Genomic DNA, 15,964 nt, shown 5'->3' on the forward strand with positions numbered 1-15,964 from the left:
AGTACTCGCTGCCCGGTGTTCGAGTGAAGGGACACGGGTCCCTGGGGCCGCTCGCTCCCTCAACACCCGCCGGGTCAGTCAGACCCCAAGCAGCCCCCGCCACTTGCCCGGGAACCACCGTTCCCAGAGGACGCAGCTGCAGAACCCAGAGCTCTGCAGTTCCCCTCCGAGCCACGAGATGGCGCTAGTTATCAACTTCTTTCCCAGTTTTCCCTCCGCGTTCAAACTCTGCGCCTCTCTCGCTCCAAGAAACAGCGGTCTCGCGAGACCTCTCGGAAACTTACAAAACCGGAAGCTGTGTGTGGATCTCTTCCCTTTTGTGGCCATCGCAGAAGCGCCAACGGGTGAGTTTGCCGGGAGTACGCGCATAATCCGCAGCCATCAGTTTACGGGCACGGTGTATCTCGACCCCGGGGGCCCCTATACTGTTCCGGTGGCCGAGTAGCAGCCGGGAAGGGGGGCCAGGATGGTCTCGACCTTTCTCCTAGCTCAAGGACCGCCGGGGTGGGGAAGGGAGGAAGAAAGAGGATTTGGGGACTTGGAAACGGGAGCTGAAGGGGAGGGAGCCTATGGTGATGGAGTCTAGTCTGGGCAGTGTAGTTTCCTAAAGAATGGTCTCGAGATAGCTTCTTGGTAAATCTACGGAACTTTCAGACGGCTCTCGCCCATTGGAAGGCTTTTTGGACCCGAGTTATGTGCATTTTCCAGGTTCGGGATGAGGGCCTGATTTCATTCATTTGGGGATTGGGCTAAATGTGTTCACGCTCAAGTTCGCAGATTAACGTTGGTTGGTCTTTCTAAAATGTGATATGATGTTTGAATTGTCAGTCTGCTTTGCCCTAATTCAGCGGAAATATGTCCTGTTTTAGCTTCCTTATGCAGTAGTTATGCAGTTTGAGAGAGTAAACAAAAAGTTTAATTACGACAGGTGTGTTGGTAATGGAACGTTCTTCTGTTCCATAAGCAAATACAGAAAACATCCCAGTAAAGCAATTCACTACAAGCAGTTTTTGATGAAGTTAAAGAATGTAACAGCTTTTGTGAGCATTCTAAACTTTCAAGATGAAATTGTTGCAGTTACTTGTTTGTAAAACTGAGTGAGATTTGGTCATTTAAGGGTTTACACCTCTTCTAACTCTTTATTTAGCCGAAATGAAATTCAATCCCTTTGTGACTTCTGACCGAAGCAAGAACCGGAAAAGGCATTTCAATGCGCCTTCCCACATTCGCAGGAAGATTATGTCTTCCCCTCTTTCTAAAGAGCTGAGACAGAAGTACAATGTCCGATCCATGCCCATCCGGAAGGATGATGAAGTTCAGGTATGTGCCGTGTTCAGGTCATCTCGGCGAATATCCCGCACATTAGGCACAGACGCTGGATTGCATTCTGAGAGTGATACAACTGAGACATTGGCTCCCACAACAGGACTGCAAAAGGAGTTGAGCTGGGGACTAAACAAAAAGTATGCAGCTTTCTTCACCTTTACACTTTGGTGAAAATCAGTTGTCTCAAGCGTCAGATGCAGTCATAATTAAACAGAAGAAAGGGGGTTTGGAACCAGAATCTTAGTTTGGAGTTATCTTTTTCTGGGTATGTTTGGGCATTGGAGAGGCATTTGAGGACCAGTAAACAATTCTGTGTCTGAATCAAAATCCATATATAAGTTACAACTGAGCTGTAGTTTCATATGATTGTTTGAGAGTACCAGTAAATAATTTGTCAAATCTATTTAAGTGAAAATTTCTATTAATGTTTCTTAGCTGTAACTTGCAGCTAGTGATTAAGATTCAAGCAGTCTCTAAAGCAGCTTACATGTTACCAGCATTTCTTGAGATGAATAGCCATTTGTCGCTCCTGTGCTGGTGCTAAAATTGCCAGTAGGTTTCGGAGGCAGTCTCCTCTGCTTTCTGTAACTGGGAAAGAAACATCTGTTCAGAAGCACTTTGGCAAGCTGAGGATCGCTGGGACTCCCGGGTACAGAACGATGTTAGTTAACCTCAGGGAAAGAAGTGGCATGTTTCCTTAAATATTAGCTGCTGCCCACTCTTTGGCACTTAGTTGGGCCCTTTAATGGGTTGTGAATTTAATATTTATGGCTGTTGTTCCCTTTGAGATGGAGTGACAGTTTCCTTGTCAACTTGGTACAAAAAACCAAGGTGGGCTTGTTCCTCGTTTTTAACCTTTTAACAAGCCCACCATTGCTGGTGGATCATCAGTTGTAGGATGCACTCTCCATCACTGTAGATTGATATGGAGCATAGTTTATTTCCAGGTTAATTGAAGCCAGAGATAGAATTATTGGCACATTTCCATTAATGATTAGATCTTTCAAAATTGGAAGATCCTGTATATCTGATGAAGTGAATGATGTTTACCTGATTCATAGGTTTCCTGATTTTCAAGTTTAATATTCTTTTAACCACATATATCTTTTATTTTTGAATTTGCATTTAGGTTGTACGAGGACACTACAAAGGGCAGCAAATTGGCAAAGTAGTCCAGGTTTACAGGAAGAAGTATGTCATCTACATTGAACGAGTGCAGCGGGAGAAGGCTAATGGCACAACTGTCCATGTGGGCATTCACCCCAGCAAGGTGGGTGTTTTTAAGAATGCTTGAGAGGGGAGAAGGAAATTTTCACAGTTATTCTGTATGTGTATTTGATGTAACTTTTCCTTAAAAGCTATTAGTAAGCTGATCGATCAATCTAAAAATGAATAGGTCTTAAAATATAGGAAATCGGGTAATTTTTAGATGATATGGAGCTCATACCCTGTGTATTAAACAGAATTGAGTAAACAGTAAGGCACATTTACAGCCCTGCAAAGTAGGTATTAAGTCATTTGCAGATGGAAAAAATCTGGACCTCAGAGTCTAGATCCCATTGATAGTGGTATCTAAGCCAAAATAGAAGATAATGGTCTGATTCTCATATCCTGGACTTTAATGTGAATTTTCCAATACTGCTGTCTGATTTCTCTCAATTAAAAAGATATGTTTAATATCAAGGTAATAAATGTGCTTGGTGCCTATTCAAATAATGAGGTGTTCTTTTTTTAAGATCTTGAGTTGGCACCACAAATCTAATCTGCAAACTACAGGGAAGTCGAAAGACTAGTACAGCTGTTGCGTATCTTTCACCTAGAATTCACAGCTACCATTTTCTTTGCCCTTTTCCCTACTCACTAGTGGATTACAAACATCGTGGCACTTCACCTCTAATTACTTCAGTGTGTATCTCTTAAGAGCGAAGACTTTCCCATTCTTCACTACAGTCTTAGTTGCCCCCAACTAGATCAGCCGTTGTCAAGGTCACCAATCCAGTGACCGATTCTTAGTGTTTTATGAACTTAATGCAGCATTTGACAGTTGATCTCCTTCTTTATGGCTCATCTTCATCTCTTATTCCAGACAAACCTCAATATCCAGTTGACTAGTTTGCATGTCAACTTAGATATCCAATCAATATCTCAAACCTGACATGTTTAAACTCCTGGTTTTATCCTTGAAGCCTCTTGCAGTTTGTTACCGTCACTGTGTGTGGCAACTTTGTCCTAATGGCTCAAGCCAAAATGTCATTCTTACTATATACCCCACATCAGTCGATAAGACCTGTTGACTGCTGTCACACTGTATCCAGGATATTGTTACCATCAGAGTGGCCTACAAGACTGATCACCAGCTACTTCTTTTTTTTTTTTTTTTTAATTTATTTATTTTTGGCTGCATCGGGTCTTCCTTGCAGTGCGCACAGGCTTCCTCTAGTTGCGGCGAGTGGGGGCTACTCTTCATTGCGGTGCGCTGGCTTCTCATTGCGGTGGCTTCTCGCTGCACAGCACGGGCTCTAGGCGCGCGGGCTTCAGTAGTTGCAGCACATGGGCTCAGTAGTTGTGGCTCGTGGGCTCTAGAGCACAGGCTCAGTAGTTGTGGCACACGGGCTTAGTTGCTCTGCGGCATGTGGGATCTTCCCCGACCAGGGCTTGAACCCGTGTCCCCTCCACTGGCAGGCGGATTCTTAACCACTGCGCCACCAGGGAAGTCCCATCACCAGCTACTTGTTGATGCCACCTTATTCCACTCTTCGTGTTCTAGTCCACTAGCCTCTTTACTGTTCCTACAGCCATGCTACTCAGTGTGTCTGCTGGTTGGCAGCATCACCTGGCAACTTCATAGAATTGTACATTCTGTTCCCAGGTCTACTGAAGCAGAATTTGGGGGTGGGACCCAGGGGTCTATTTTTTTTTTTTTCCTTCGGTACGCGGGCCTCTGACTGCTGTGGCCTCTCCCGTTGCGGAGCACAGGCTCCGGACGTGCAGGCTCAGCGGCCATGGCTCACGGGCCCAGCCGCTCCACGGCATGTGGGATCTTCCCGGACCGGGGCACGAACCCATGTCCCCTGCATCGGCAGGCGGACTCTCATCCACTGCGCCACCAGGGAAGCCCCAGGGGTCTATTTTAACAAGCCCTCCAGACACACTCAAATTTGAGGAACACGCCTGTTAAACTTAGAAGTTCTTCGGCCTCTGGACTTCGGTGCTTTTGCTGTTCTGTTTGGAATACTCTACTCTTATCAGGTCTCTGTTCAAATACAGACCTTTCCGTGAGGCTTTGCCTGATCTCGATTATGATTTAGCCCCTGTCCTCCAGCATTCCATCTCATATTAGATACAACCTCCATGGCGGTGGAGATTGTCTTTTGGTTGCTATGCTATATTTCCAGACCTTGTTCAGTGCTGTCTTTGCCTTTCCTCACCTTCCTCTCTAAGACTAAAATTTATCATAATCTGGGTGTCTTTGGTGACAAATCTGTTGGAATAGGTATGTTCTATGACTTCACTAAAGGTTTTGCAGGTTGAAGCATGTGTGAAGGCTACATTTAATTTCCAACTCTGTGGTACTAACGTTACTATAGAAACCAATGTGTATGACTTTGTTAGCTTATAAAACTGAGAGGAGTGGAAAGTTGAAACGTTTTGCAGTAGAAAAAGAAGCTGATTTTCTAATAAAGCACAGAAGAGGACGTGAGAAGAACCACCAGTGCCACATTGCCTTCTCCTTTGTTGGCTGAGTATTAGTGAACATTTAAGCCAGGTTTGGGGGTAAAGAATCATTTCTGGCACTTCAGAGTGTTTAGGCATCCACTCCCACAGGTGTGGGGAATGGCACTGAATGTTGGGCCTTCCCATGTGTTCTGTGTTGGTAATTGTTTAAAGCTCGGGAGCATTTTTTCTTATTTGTCTGCAGGTGGTTATCACCAGACTAAAACTGGACAAAGACCGCAAAAAGATCCTCGAACGTAAAGCCAAATCTCGCCAAGTAGGAAAGGAAAAGGGCAAATACAAGGAAGAAACAATTGAGAAGATGCAGGAATGAAGTAATCTTGTATACAACTTTCATTAAAAACTGTTAAAATGAAGAGCCTTTGTTTATGTGTGGTGCTTTGAGACGCTGACTAGATTTCGGTGGGTCAGTTTTCAGGGAAGTTCAGGTGATGTTAGCTATCTAGGGGCAGACTACCCTTATCTTGTGGCTTGATTCCAGTAATGGAAAGTACTGTTTAGAGAGAGTTGGTTTTTTAACCAAATTTGAGCATCAGTTCTTTTTTTTTTTTAATGTATTTATTTTTAGCTGCGTTGGGTCTTCGTTGCTGCCCTTGGGCTTCTCATTGCGGTGGCTTTCTCTTGTTGGGGAGCATGGGCTCTAGACGCGTGGGCTTCACGTGGGCTCTAGACCACAGGCTCAGTAGTTGTGGCGCACGGACTTAGCTGCTCTGCAGCATGTGGGATCTGCCAGGACCAGAGCTCGAACCCGTGTCCCCTGCATTGGCAGGCGGATTCTTAACCACTGCGCGACAAGGGAAGTCCCAAGCATCAATTATTTAATGATTGAAATGCTTTCTAACGATATTCCGAAATCGGGACTAATAAAATAGTGATTTTCTTTTACAGCAGGCAGCAGCACTTTGGGGTAAAGCTGAATACCCGAGGACCCCCTTTACCCCACCTTGTTTTCTGCACTGATGTTGTGTGAGTGCTGTTAGACCAAAATGAATCTTTAGCTTACAATCTGAAGCAAAAAGTGCTCACCTAAAATGCAGTTTCTCCTAGAGGATTAAGCGATACCGTGCACAGAGTAATTGTTGACAACACTTTCCTCACTTTAGACTTAAGCATTTAAACGTGTAGGACGATGAATGGGGTTTACTTTTCAGGCTGGAGGCGAGCATTCATTTATCTTGGAGCCTTTACGACAACGTGGGGAAATAGGTGACCAATTTTGCCACCGCCGGAGACCAGGTAGTGGCTGGCTTAGCCAAGGTCGCACCTGGGCCGGCCCCAGCTATCACCTCAGTAATCTCACTCACCGCAGCTTCCGCCGAGCACGCTGCAGGCTGGGCAGGACCCCGGAACACAGCCTTCATTACCTAGAAAAGGAGTAAGGTTTCTCCCCGCTGCGGCGTCTGCGGACGGCCCCTCGGGAGGGGCGGGGCTTCCGGCCGGCGCGGAGCCGCTTCCGGCCGGCACGGCCGGCCTCCGCCGCCGCGGGCCCACGCGGAGCGGGAGGGGACCGGGCGGCGCTGGCGGACGCAGCCGTGGGTGGGGCGGGCTCCCGACCCTGCGGCCCTGGCGTATTCCTTTTCACTTCCGGACCTCCCTCTCCTGCAAAACCACCCCGATCGGTCTCTCTTCCCGCTGGCCTGGCTCATTCATTTCACTCCTCCCCCGGAGTTGGCCGCCCTTGGAGGAGTGGGCGGGCCCGACTAGCAGGCGGAACCCTCGTGGAGCCTGGCGCGGTGGTGCAGAGACCGCGGAACTCAGGACGGCACAAAGGACTTGATGCCCGAACCAGGTTTTCGGGAATAATCGGGAGTTGGTATTGTGGAAGGTGCGGGGACACTGCACTAAGTGCATTATCTGCATTATCACGGAGTCTTCCCAACAACTCGTTGTGATGGAGAGTGGTATTCTCCCCATTTTATAGTTGCGGAAAATGAAGCCTCAGAAACTTTGCCCAGCCTACTCACACAGTAAATGATAGCGTCAGAAATTGACTTACCATGCCTCTGCAATGCCTCTCTTCCATACCTGTAAGCCAAGTGTTTGACAAATGCCCTTTGAACATCTTTCGTCTCAGCCCTGTATTCATTCGCCCTCTGAGGGGATACAACGAGGTAGAAGCCTCAGCCCCTGCCTTCTAGGTTTGTACACCTGAACCAGTCGACTGAAAATGCAAAGCGCTCCAGTGAGTGGTGCAGGCTGTTCAGAGGCAGGAGAGATGGCAGTCAGCTGGAGTGCATCAAGAAGGATGCTGATTTGAGCTGGGTGTGATTTGGAAGAACCTGTTGCAGGTCCGGGACAGCCAAAGCAAAGACTTGCAGGTGGGTGAGGAAGGAAGATCTTTCCAGTTTTCTTTAAACAGGCTCATTTATCATCCCACCAACACAGATCACACCGGGAAGTTGGCCATCTTTCTTTGGGGCCTCGTTTCTTTCCTTTTGCTTTAGAACAGGTGTTGAAAACTCAGGTAACTACAGGGGTGGGCAGCTAAGGTGAATAGTTAGTTGCTGGCTTAAAGACTGTGGGAAACAGAGTGTAGACTATCTAAAGGGAGTGGCTGCCTCTCCACTCCAGCCAGTTGTTGCCAAGTAGCAAAGCTCCCAGTATGGCTGGATCGTCCCATTTTTCATGAAAGCCAGAAATCTAGATTTTTATATGAACTCCCCAGTCTGTAAATATAGGTAAACCATTCAATTTTTAAAAAACAAACACTGGGTAGACTAACCAACATATGTCTGTTAGTCAAATGTGACTCCAGGGCTGTGCATTAGAATTTCATGGTATAGGGTAATAAGGACCATTTCTCATATTAAAGACTGAGATTTTTCCATCTTTTGATTATAAACTATTTCTAGCGTGTCTTCTTCTTTTATAGGATGGAGATGAGGTCTTTCCTTCCCGTGTAGTTCCTTGAAGGGCCTCAAATAGCAGCCAGTGCAGCCAGTTTCTGAGAGATGCTGGTTTCGCTGAGGAGTCTGGAAGGTGCTCCTCCTGGATCCCGTTGAATATCTTGTGGTTTCAAGTCTCTTCTAAGGACTGTGGGATGATAATACATATTCTTTGGGAAACAAAGCCCCATGTCAATGATTATATGGGACTGGTGGATGAAATAGACTGGCTTATTTACTGCAGGACTTCTCAGAGCCTTTAAAAATGTCAGTTTGCACTGAGGGTCTTGAGCTCAGGCTTAAAGAGCATATTATAAACATTCTGTTTCTTCGATCCTGAAATGCATATTTTTCACCTTTAAAAAATCTGGATGTGTGGGCAGTTCCTTGGCGGATCAGTGGTTAAGACTCTATACTTCCACTGCAAGGGGCACGGGTTCAATCCCTGGTTGAGGAACTAAGATTCCGCATGCCGCGCAGCGTGGCAAAAAAAAAAAAATCTGGATATGTTCATTTAATATAGGGCTTCAGTTTTTCCTCTCAAAAGAAAATTGTCATTATGTCAGTGGTTTTACAGTCAGTAGTGTCTTTAGAATCAGGAATGTTCCATGGTTAACCAGTGATGCCAGTCGAGGGAATTCGAAGCCTTTTTAGTGGAGGACATTCAGGATCTGGAAGCAGGCTCAGCTTAACTGAGACTCTTGCTCAGAGCTTTTAATTGTTTCCATCGGGACTTCCCTGGTGGTCCAGTGGTTAAGACTCCACATTCCCAATGCAGGGGGCCCGGGTACCATCCCTGGTCAGGGAACTAAATCCCACACACATGCCACAACCAAGATCCCGTGTGCCACAACCAAGACCCAGCACGGCCAAACAAATAAATATTAAAAAATATATATTTAACAAAATATATGTCCATCTTTCTCTGCTTCTCAGGATTCTGCCCTACCCCTCAGCTCTTCATCTGATGGCTGGCATCTCGGGGATCTTGTTTTCCTAAGATTATTGGAATTCCTGTGATCATCACATGAACTCTTCCCTTGGCCTCATCACCATCCTGTGTTCCAGAGTTGTTCTAACTAAGGAACCTCGGTTTAGACACCTGGGTATCAAGTTCTCTTCCAGAGGAATTCTCCAATCTTGGTGGAGTGTGGACTCCATTTGGGGGTATCTCTTTGGCATGATAATCTCCTGACATATCTCTGTGTCCCTAGATGTAATCTTTTCATTTCTGGAAACAGGCCCTGCCGCCTCTTCAGAACCATCAAGCCTGTACCTGGAAGTGTCTCCCGGCCTTGGAGTGCTCAAGTTCTCTTGGACTCTCTGCTTCGTTCTGGAAATATGTGGGCTCCAGCTCAGGCAGTGTCAAAACAGGTCAGGCCTACAGACCTCCCAGGAGAACAAAACCCCTCTTCCTCACCCACATAGCTGGACTCATCTTGCTGGATATGAGACCTTTCCTCTCCCTCTGTTATCTTTTCTTTGTGTAATACTTATATGACTGACATTCAGTCATGCATGTGGGCACACCTTTGTTCCCAGTACCTCCACTGTCTCTTTCCTAGTCCTGCTGCAGCTACTCCTTAGCCCAGGACCCAAGACAGAACCGTCCCTGTGGCAGCAGCTGGCATCATTTCAGGAGGCAGTGACATTTGAGGATGTGACCAGAGATTGCAAGAGTCAAGAGGCCTCTCAGAAGGATTGTAGCAGGGACACAATGCTGGACAGTTGCAAGAAGCCAGTCCCTCAGCGTAAGGACTTGTCTTCTTTTACTAATCCTGTGTACAATCGATGGGAAAAACCATCATTTAAAAATATCCCAGGAATTCCCTGGCCAACCTGTGGTTAAGACTCCACACTTCCACTGCAGGGGATCCGGGTTCGATCCTTGGTCGGGGAACTAAGATCCCCCCGCCCTCCCCCCACAACCCTGCCGCAAGCCACGTGGTGCGACCAGAAAAACCCCCAAAAAATCCCACTGTGTTCTCCTTCAGTCTCCTAAAATGAGGACAGACTCTTCAACCACAAGAAATTAAGTTGATTGTGGGAAAGCTAAAAGCCCTCTCTGGTGCTAACTTCAAGTTCACAATTTACTATTGTTATGTGGGTTCCTTCTAGCAACATTCTCCCATTTATATTATTTTAAAAGGAATGGAGGATGAGATATCAGCCTATTATTGCCTTAGGAATTTCCATTCATCCTCTCCTCTTCAGTTAGCAAAGACAAGTTAATAGGTTTCACTGTTTGAGCTAACAGTTTTATTAATTACTCTGTTTGCCTAAAGTCAAAAATTACTACATATTTGTGTATATATCTTGCTGATTTAAAATTCTGTTGACATGCTCTGGTTATGAATGGGCCCAGTGGGCCCTCTAGTTATCTTTATTCTTTGTTTGTTTATATATTTGGTTGTGCCTGATCTTAGTTGCGGCAGGTGGGCTCCTTAGTTGTGGCATGTGAGCTCTTAGTTGCGGCATGCATGTGGGGTCTAGTTCCCTGACCAGGGATTGAACCCGGGGCCCCTGCATTGGGAGCACAGAGTCTTAACCACTGTGCCACCAGGGAAGTCCCTCTAGTTACCTTTATTCTGTTATTGCTTTATCCCATTACTTTAGTAATCTTTCTTCCATATGTTCAAAAATCAGATGAAGGGGCTTCCCTGGTGGCGCAGTGGTTGAGAGTCCGCCTGCCGATGCAGGGGACACGGGTTCATGCCCCGGTCCGGGAAGATCCCACATGCCGCGGAGCGGCTGGGCCCGTGAGCCATGGCCGCTGAGCCTGCGCGTCCGGAGCCTGTGCTCCGCAACAAGAGAGGCCGCGATAGTGAGAGGCCCGCGCACCGCGATGAAGAGTGGCCCCCGCTTGCCACAACTAGAGAAAGCCCTCGCACAGAAACGAAGACGCAACACAGCAAAAATAAATTAATTAATTAATAAAAACTCCTACCCCCAACATCTTAAAAAAAAAAAAAAATCAGATGAAAGAGTTAATGAGGAACTTTGAAGGGAAAGTCTTCCAGATGGAATATCAGCAAATTTAGCCTTGTTCTGTTTCTTTCTGCCTTTCTTAGGATCCTTCTTACAGTTCTCCATGATGCCACAGAGAGCTGGAAATGATCCCCCTGGTGTTTCAAATCCAAGTGAAATGGAAAAGGAGATAAGTAACATGAGAGAAAAGTTTCTCATCAGCGTGACAAAGTTAGTGGAAAGCAAAAGTTACAACAGCAAGGTATTTTCCAAAGAAAAGTACTTTCAAACAATAAAGGAAGTGAAAGAAGCTAAGGAGAAGGGGAGGAAGTCATCACGTGATTATCGCCGTGCAGCAAAATATGACGTGATCTCTGTACAAGGCACGGAGAAACTAATAGAGGCTACTCACGGAGAACGAGATCGAATACGGTATTATGTACACAAGGAAGAGCTGTTTGATATTCTTCATGACACACATCTCAATATTGGCCATGGTGGGCGGACGCGCATGCTCAAGGAGCTGCAAGGAAAATACGGGAATGTCACCAAAGAAGTCATTGTCTTATATCTGACTCTGTGTAAACAGTGCCACCAGAAGAACCCAGTATCCAAGAGAGGCCTCACACCCAAGCCCATGCCATTTAAGGACATTGACTCCAGATGCCAAGTTGAAATCCTTGACATGCAGTCAAATGCTGATGGTGAGTTCAAGTTTATTTTATATTACCAGGACCACTTGACCAAGTTTATTATTTTACGGCCATTAAAAGCCAAACAGGCCCATGAGGTGGTCGCTGTCCTGTTGGATATTTTCACAATTCTTGGTACACCCACGATGTTAGAATCTGACAGTGGCTTGGAGTTCACAAACCAGGTTGTCAATGAGCTCAATGAGGTATGGCCAGACCTAAAGATTGTCCCTGGTAAGTACCATGCTGGCCAAGGCCAAGGCTCCCTGGAGCGAGCAAGCTGTGATGTCAAGAACATGCTAAGTGCCTGGATGCAGAGTAACCACTCACATCACTGGGCCGAAGGCCTGCGATTCATGCAGATGGTGAGGAATCAGGCCTTTGATGTTTCCTTGCAGCAAAGTCCATATGAGGCGATGTTTGGTTGTAAAGCCAAATTTGGACTCTATTCCTCACACTTACCCCGGGAAACCGTGGCTGTCTTACAAACAGAAGAAGAACTAGAAGTTGCTGAAGAACAGCTAGAAAGCAGCCTTTGGATCAGGCAGGAAGAAAGAGCTGAGGTCGGAGCAGACCGATCTGACATGGACGAGGACATCAATCCCACTCCTCCCAAAGCTGCAGAGCCCAGCACCTCCCAAGGGGCCCCAGGTCTCTTCTGCTGGTGAACAGACACCTGCCTCTGGGCACCGTGTAGCCACCTGAGAACTGTTGCCAAGGCCCCAGATGAAAGGAATGAAAGCCACACTCTCAGGAAAGCTGTCCATGGTAGTCCTGGCTCACAGGGGGAAAGCAACTTGGGTCTCTGATCTCGGGCTGCCATAAAAAATTGCCACAAATGTGGAGGCTTAAAACAACAGCACTTTCTTCTCCCATAGTTGTGGAGGCTACAGGTCTGAAATCAAGGTGTTGGCAGGGTTCGTCCCTTCTGGAGGCTCTAAGGGAGAATCCATTCCATGCCTTTCTCCTTTGGTGGCTGCCGGCAGTCCTTGCATCCCTTGGCTTAGAGTAGCACAAATCCAGTCTCTGCCTTGTCTGCACGTGGGTCTTCATGTGGCCTTCTCCCCTCTGTCTGTCTGTGTGCTCCTTTTCTGTCTCTTACAAGGACACTGTTGGACACCAAATCTATGTCATTGGACTTAAGGCCCATCCTAACTGAGGATGATCTCATCTCAAGATCCTTTTTTTTTCAATTAATTTATTTACTTTTGGCTGCATTGGATCCTCGTCGCTGCGAGTGGGCTTTCTCTAGTTGCGGCGAGCGGGGTCTACTCTTTGTTGCAGCTTCTCCTTGCCGTGGCTTCTGTTGTTACAGAGCACAGTCTCTAGGTCTGTGGGCTTCAGTAGTTGTGGCACACAGGCTCAGTAGTTGTGGCGCACGGGCTCAGTAGTTGTGGCTCATGGGCTCAGTAGTTGTGGCTCTTGGGCTCTAGAGCACAGGCTCAGTAGTTGTGACGCACAGGCTTAGTTGCTCCATGGCGTGTGGGATCTTCCTGGACCAGGGCTCGAACCCGTGTCCCCTGCATTGGCAGGTGGATTCTTAACCACTCTGCCACCAGGGAAGTCCCTCAAGATCCTTAATTTCATCTGTGAAGACCCTTTTTCCAAGTAAGGTCACATTCACGGGTGCTAGGGGTTTGGACTTGGACGTATGTTTTTGGGGGGCTGCAGTTTTACCAACTACAGTCAGTGGAAGAGTATGTTTGCCTGCAGAACATGAACTGATGGGGTCTGAGGCCTGTAGAGCCGGTGGGACTGCCCTACATATATCTAGTGCCTGTTCCTGCTTCTAGACACATAACCCAAAAGATGGGGTCATCAGAGAAAAAGATGTAGGTGAAGGACAACGAGAAGAAAAGAGGTTCATCTAACATGCCCCCGAGATTGCCTGCCCCACCAGGCAATCAAGTTTCCTGCTTCAAGAGAAACCTGATGTACCATGCCCGCTCTCAGAATGGCACCCACAGGGATTATTGTGTGATGTGTCTGAAACATATATTAAAAATAGGTCAAAATTAAGGCATGGTTGGGATTTGGGTCTGAGTCTGCCAGTTTTCTATGCCTCAGGCACAGCACAACATGTATTCTTGGAAAGGGTCAGTGCATTCCAGGAAGTGACTAGTAGCAGGGAAACAACTAAGCACTCAGGAGCAAAATACAAAAGTTGGCCTGAGGTCACTGCTCCAACCAGAGAAGAAAAGAATAGAGCAAAGGCCAGTCTGGGTCATAGTTCAGAGTAAAGGGAAGAGTAGTGCCCAGGATCTGTGCACTGCTGTATTCTCAAGGCCTGGAAGCGTACATAGCCCATCGGAGGTGTTCAGTAAGGATTTGCTGAGTGAACAAATGACTCTTCAGAGATGGACACTGGGAAGGAGAAGGGGCCTGCAGTCCCTTATTCTCCCGTTCATTCTTCCTGCATCTCAGAACCATTCTGATTGCCCCCGGTGCTGGTTTCCTCTTCTGAAGGAGGCAGGAACAGTCCTGATGCCGCTACCTCATGGGGTCATTGTGAAAGACAGTGAGATAATGCATGTGGAGTTCTAGATGTCAGTTGTCCTTGCTATCAGCAGATCTTATCCTTGTGATCGTTGGAGATCTCTGTCCGTTGCCATTCCTTTGCTGATTAAACAGTGTTAAGCTGGATATCCAGGAAGGCTGCATTATTATTAGAAAGGAGATGATAGCACTTTCCCGCTTGTTTGGGTGGGTGGGGGACCAGAATCTTGCTCTATCCTTGGCCAGCACCTCATGTTCCATCTTTTCTGTGTCACTCAGGCTAGCAGGGCCTTGGAGGCCCAACTCGACTGATGTTGCCACCCCTCCCTGCGTGCTGACTTCCTGGTTGTGGAGCAAACCAGGAACCACATCATCAACTCGTGTGGGTGAGAGGTGAAATGAGGCATGACAGTACTGCCTTTCCCGGGGGTGGCCACAGATAACCTAGGCTTCCGGAGCTGCTGCATCTGTCTTCCTCCTTTGCTCCGTAGGGTCGGCAGTGGAGAGAGCGGGAGTGGACACCTAGACCCAATCCAGCCTTACTCTGCATTAACACATTTCAGCATCTGGAACAGAACTGACTGCTTTCAATTTGCAAATATATTTTGTCCACCTAATGTTTTTTAAATGTAAAAAATGAATTGCCATCACTTTCAAAGCAGAAGATTTCATATAAAAATCTGGATGTCCAGCACCTCTTGAAAACTTGGAAGATCTGGCCCCCCGCATTTTTTCATGGCATCAGAGAACCAAGTGGTAACCCCCAGGAAGCAGGCCTGCGTTCTACACTTGGCCACCATCTGGGCCATTCCAGTATTTTTGCATATGCATTTCTGTGGCCTGTTGCTAAAGAAAGGCAAATGAAGTCAGAATGTGAATAAAGGTCAGAAACAGACCCATGCCTCTAGGAATTTATGATAAAAGGGGCATTTCACAACTGGGAGGGGTTGTATTATTCAGTTAGTGGTGCTGGTCAGTTATACCTCAATTAAAAAAAATAACGGTGCTGGATCATATAGCTATCCAACTGGAAAAAAATGAAGTCTGATCCCTAAATATAAAAAACAAAACTAAAAAATATTGGGGAAAAAGGAGATTTGGGGGATCTTGGAATGGAGAAAGCCATAAAAGAAAAGGTTACTAGGCTACATAAAAAGTTTAAATATCTATGAAAAATAATACCTTTAAAAAAGTGAGGAAAGGTAAATGACAGGCTGGAAGAAAATATTTGCAACATCTAAAACAGACATAAGGGCCTGTCAACTGAAAAAAAATGCATAACCTTAAAGTTGAGAATTATGGTTTATTCAGCAGACTTACTGAGGACTTAAGCCCAGGATACAGCTTCTCAGATAGCTCTGAGGGACTGGTCCAGAGAGGTAAGGGAGGAGCCAGGATATATAGAAGTTTTTGGAAAAAACAAAAACAAAAACAAAAAACCCAAAACAGGTAACTGAACATCAAAAGATTACTGCTAATTTTTTTTTAAAAACAGACATCTCAAGTTAATGAAATTTAGCACTTTTCTATGTATGGGAAGAGAGTCTGGGCTTATTGAAATTATCCCTTTGATATGCATCTTAACTAGGGACCAGTATCCTGTTTTTCTCCATCCTGAATCTCCTCAGGGTGCACAGTCGTGGGCGGCTGCAGGGGCTCATGACTTGATGGTCACAACATCCTTTGTTTACTGATATTGCAGGCGACATTCTTTGTCCACAGAACCTAATTTTTAAAAGAGCATTTACAAATTAATGAGAAGAGCAGCCAAAAGGAAAGAGCAGAGGTTAACTGCAGAAGAAAAACAAACAGGTAGCTGTGCCCTGGTGCAGCTGTGGTGGGATGGAAGCGCACTGGACTTGT

At 46.4% G+C, this 15,964-nt stretch overlaps 1 protein-coding gene across 1 annotated transcript; it reads left to right on the forward strand.

The window, feature by feature from the left end:
- Nucleotides 1-267: 267 nt before the first annotated feature.
- Nucleotides 268-5,417, forward strand: RPL26 (ribosomal protein L26). The gene is made up of 4 exons (XM_079726184.1): nt 268-344; nt 1,148-1,320; nt 2,456-2,596; nt 5,246-5,417. The coding sequence occupies exons 2-4, from the start codon at nt 1,153-1,155 to the stop codon at nt 5,372-5,374; spliced, it is 438 nt and encodes a 145-aa protein (XP_079582310.1). The 5' UTR covers nt 268-344; nt 1,148-1,152; the 3' UTR covers nt 5,375-5,417.
- The last annotated feature ends 10,547 nt before the right edge of the window (nt 5,418-15,964 follow it).

Source organism: Hyperoodon ampullatus (genome assembly GCF_949752795.1).
Source record: "Hyperoodon ampullatus genome assembly, chromosome: 19".
In the NCBI taxonomy this organism is placed as follows: domain Eukaryota; kingdom Metazoa; phylum Chordata; class Mammalia; order Artiodactyla; family Ziphiidae; genus Hyperoodon; species Hyperoodon ampullatus.

What these genes read in the sequence shown, in the direction of transcription:
- RPL26 (XM_079726184.1), top strand. Translation starts at nt 1,153, where the DNA reads ATGAAATTCAATCCCTTTGTGACTTCTGACCGAAGCAAGAACCGGAAA. An exon ending in GGAAGGATGATGAAGTTCAG is followed by an intron (nt 1,321 to 2,455) that starts GTATGTGCCGTG and finishes ATTTGCATTTAG; the next exon opens with GTTGTACGAGGACACTACAA. An exon ending in TGGGCATTCACCCCAGCAAG is followed by an intron (nt 2,597 to 5,245) that starts GTGGGTGTTTTT and finishes ATTTGTCTGCAG; the next exon opens with GTGGTTATCACCAGACTAAA.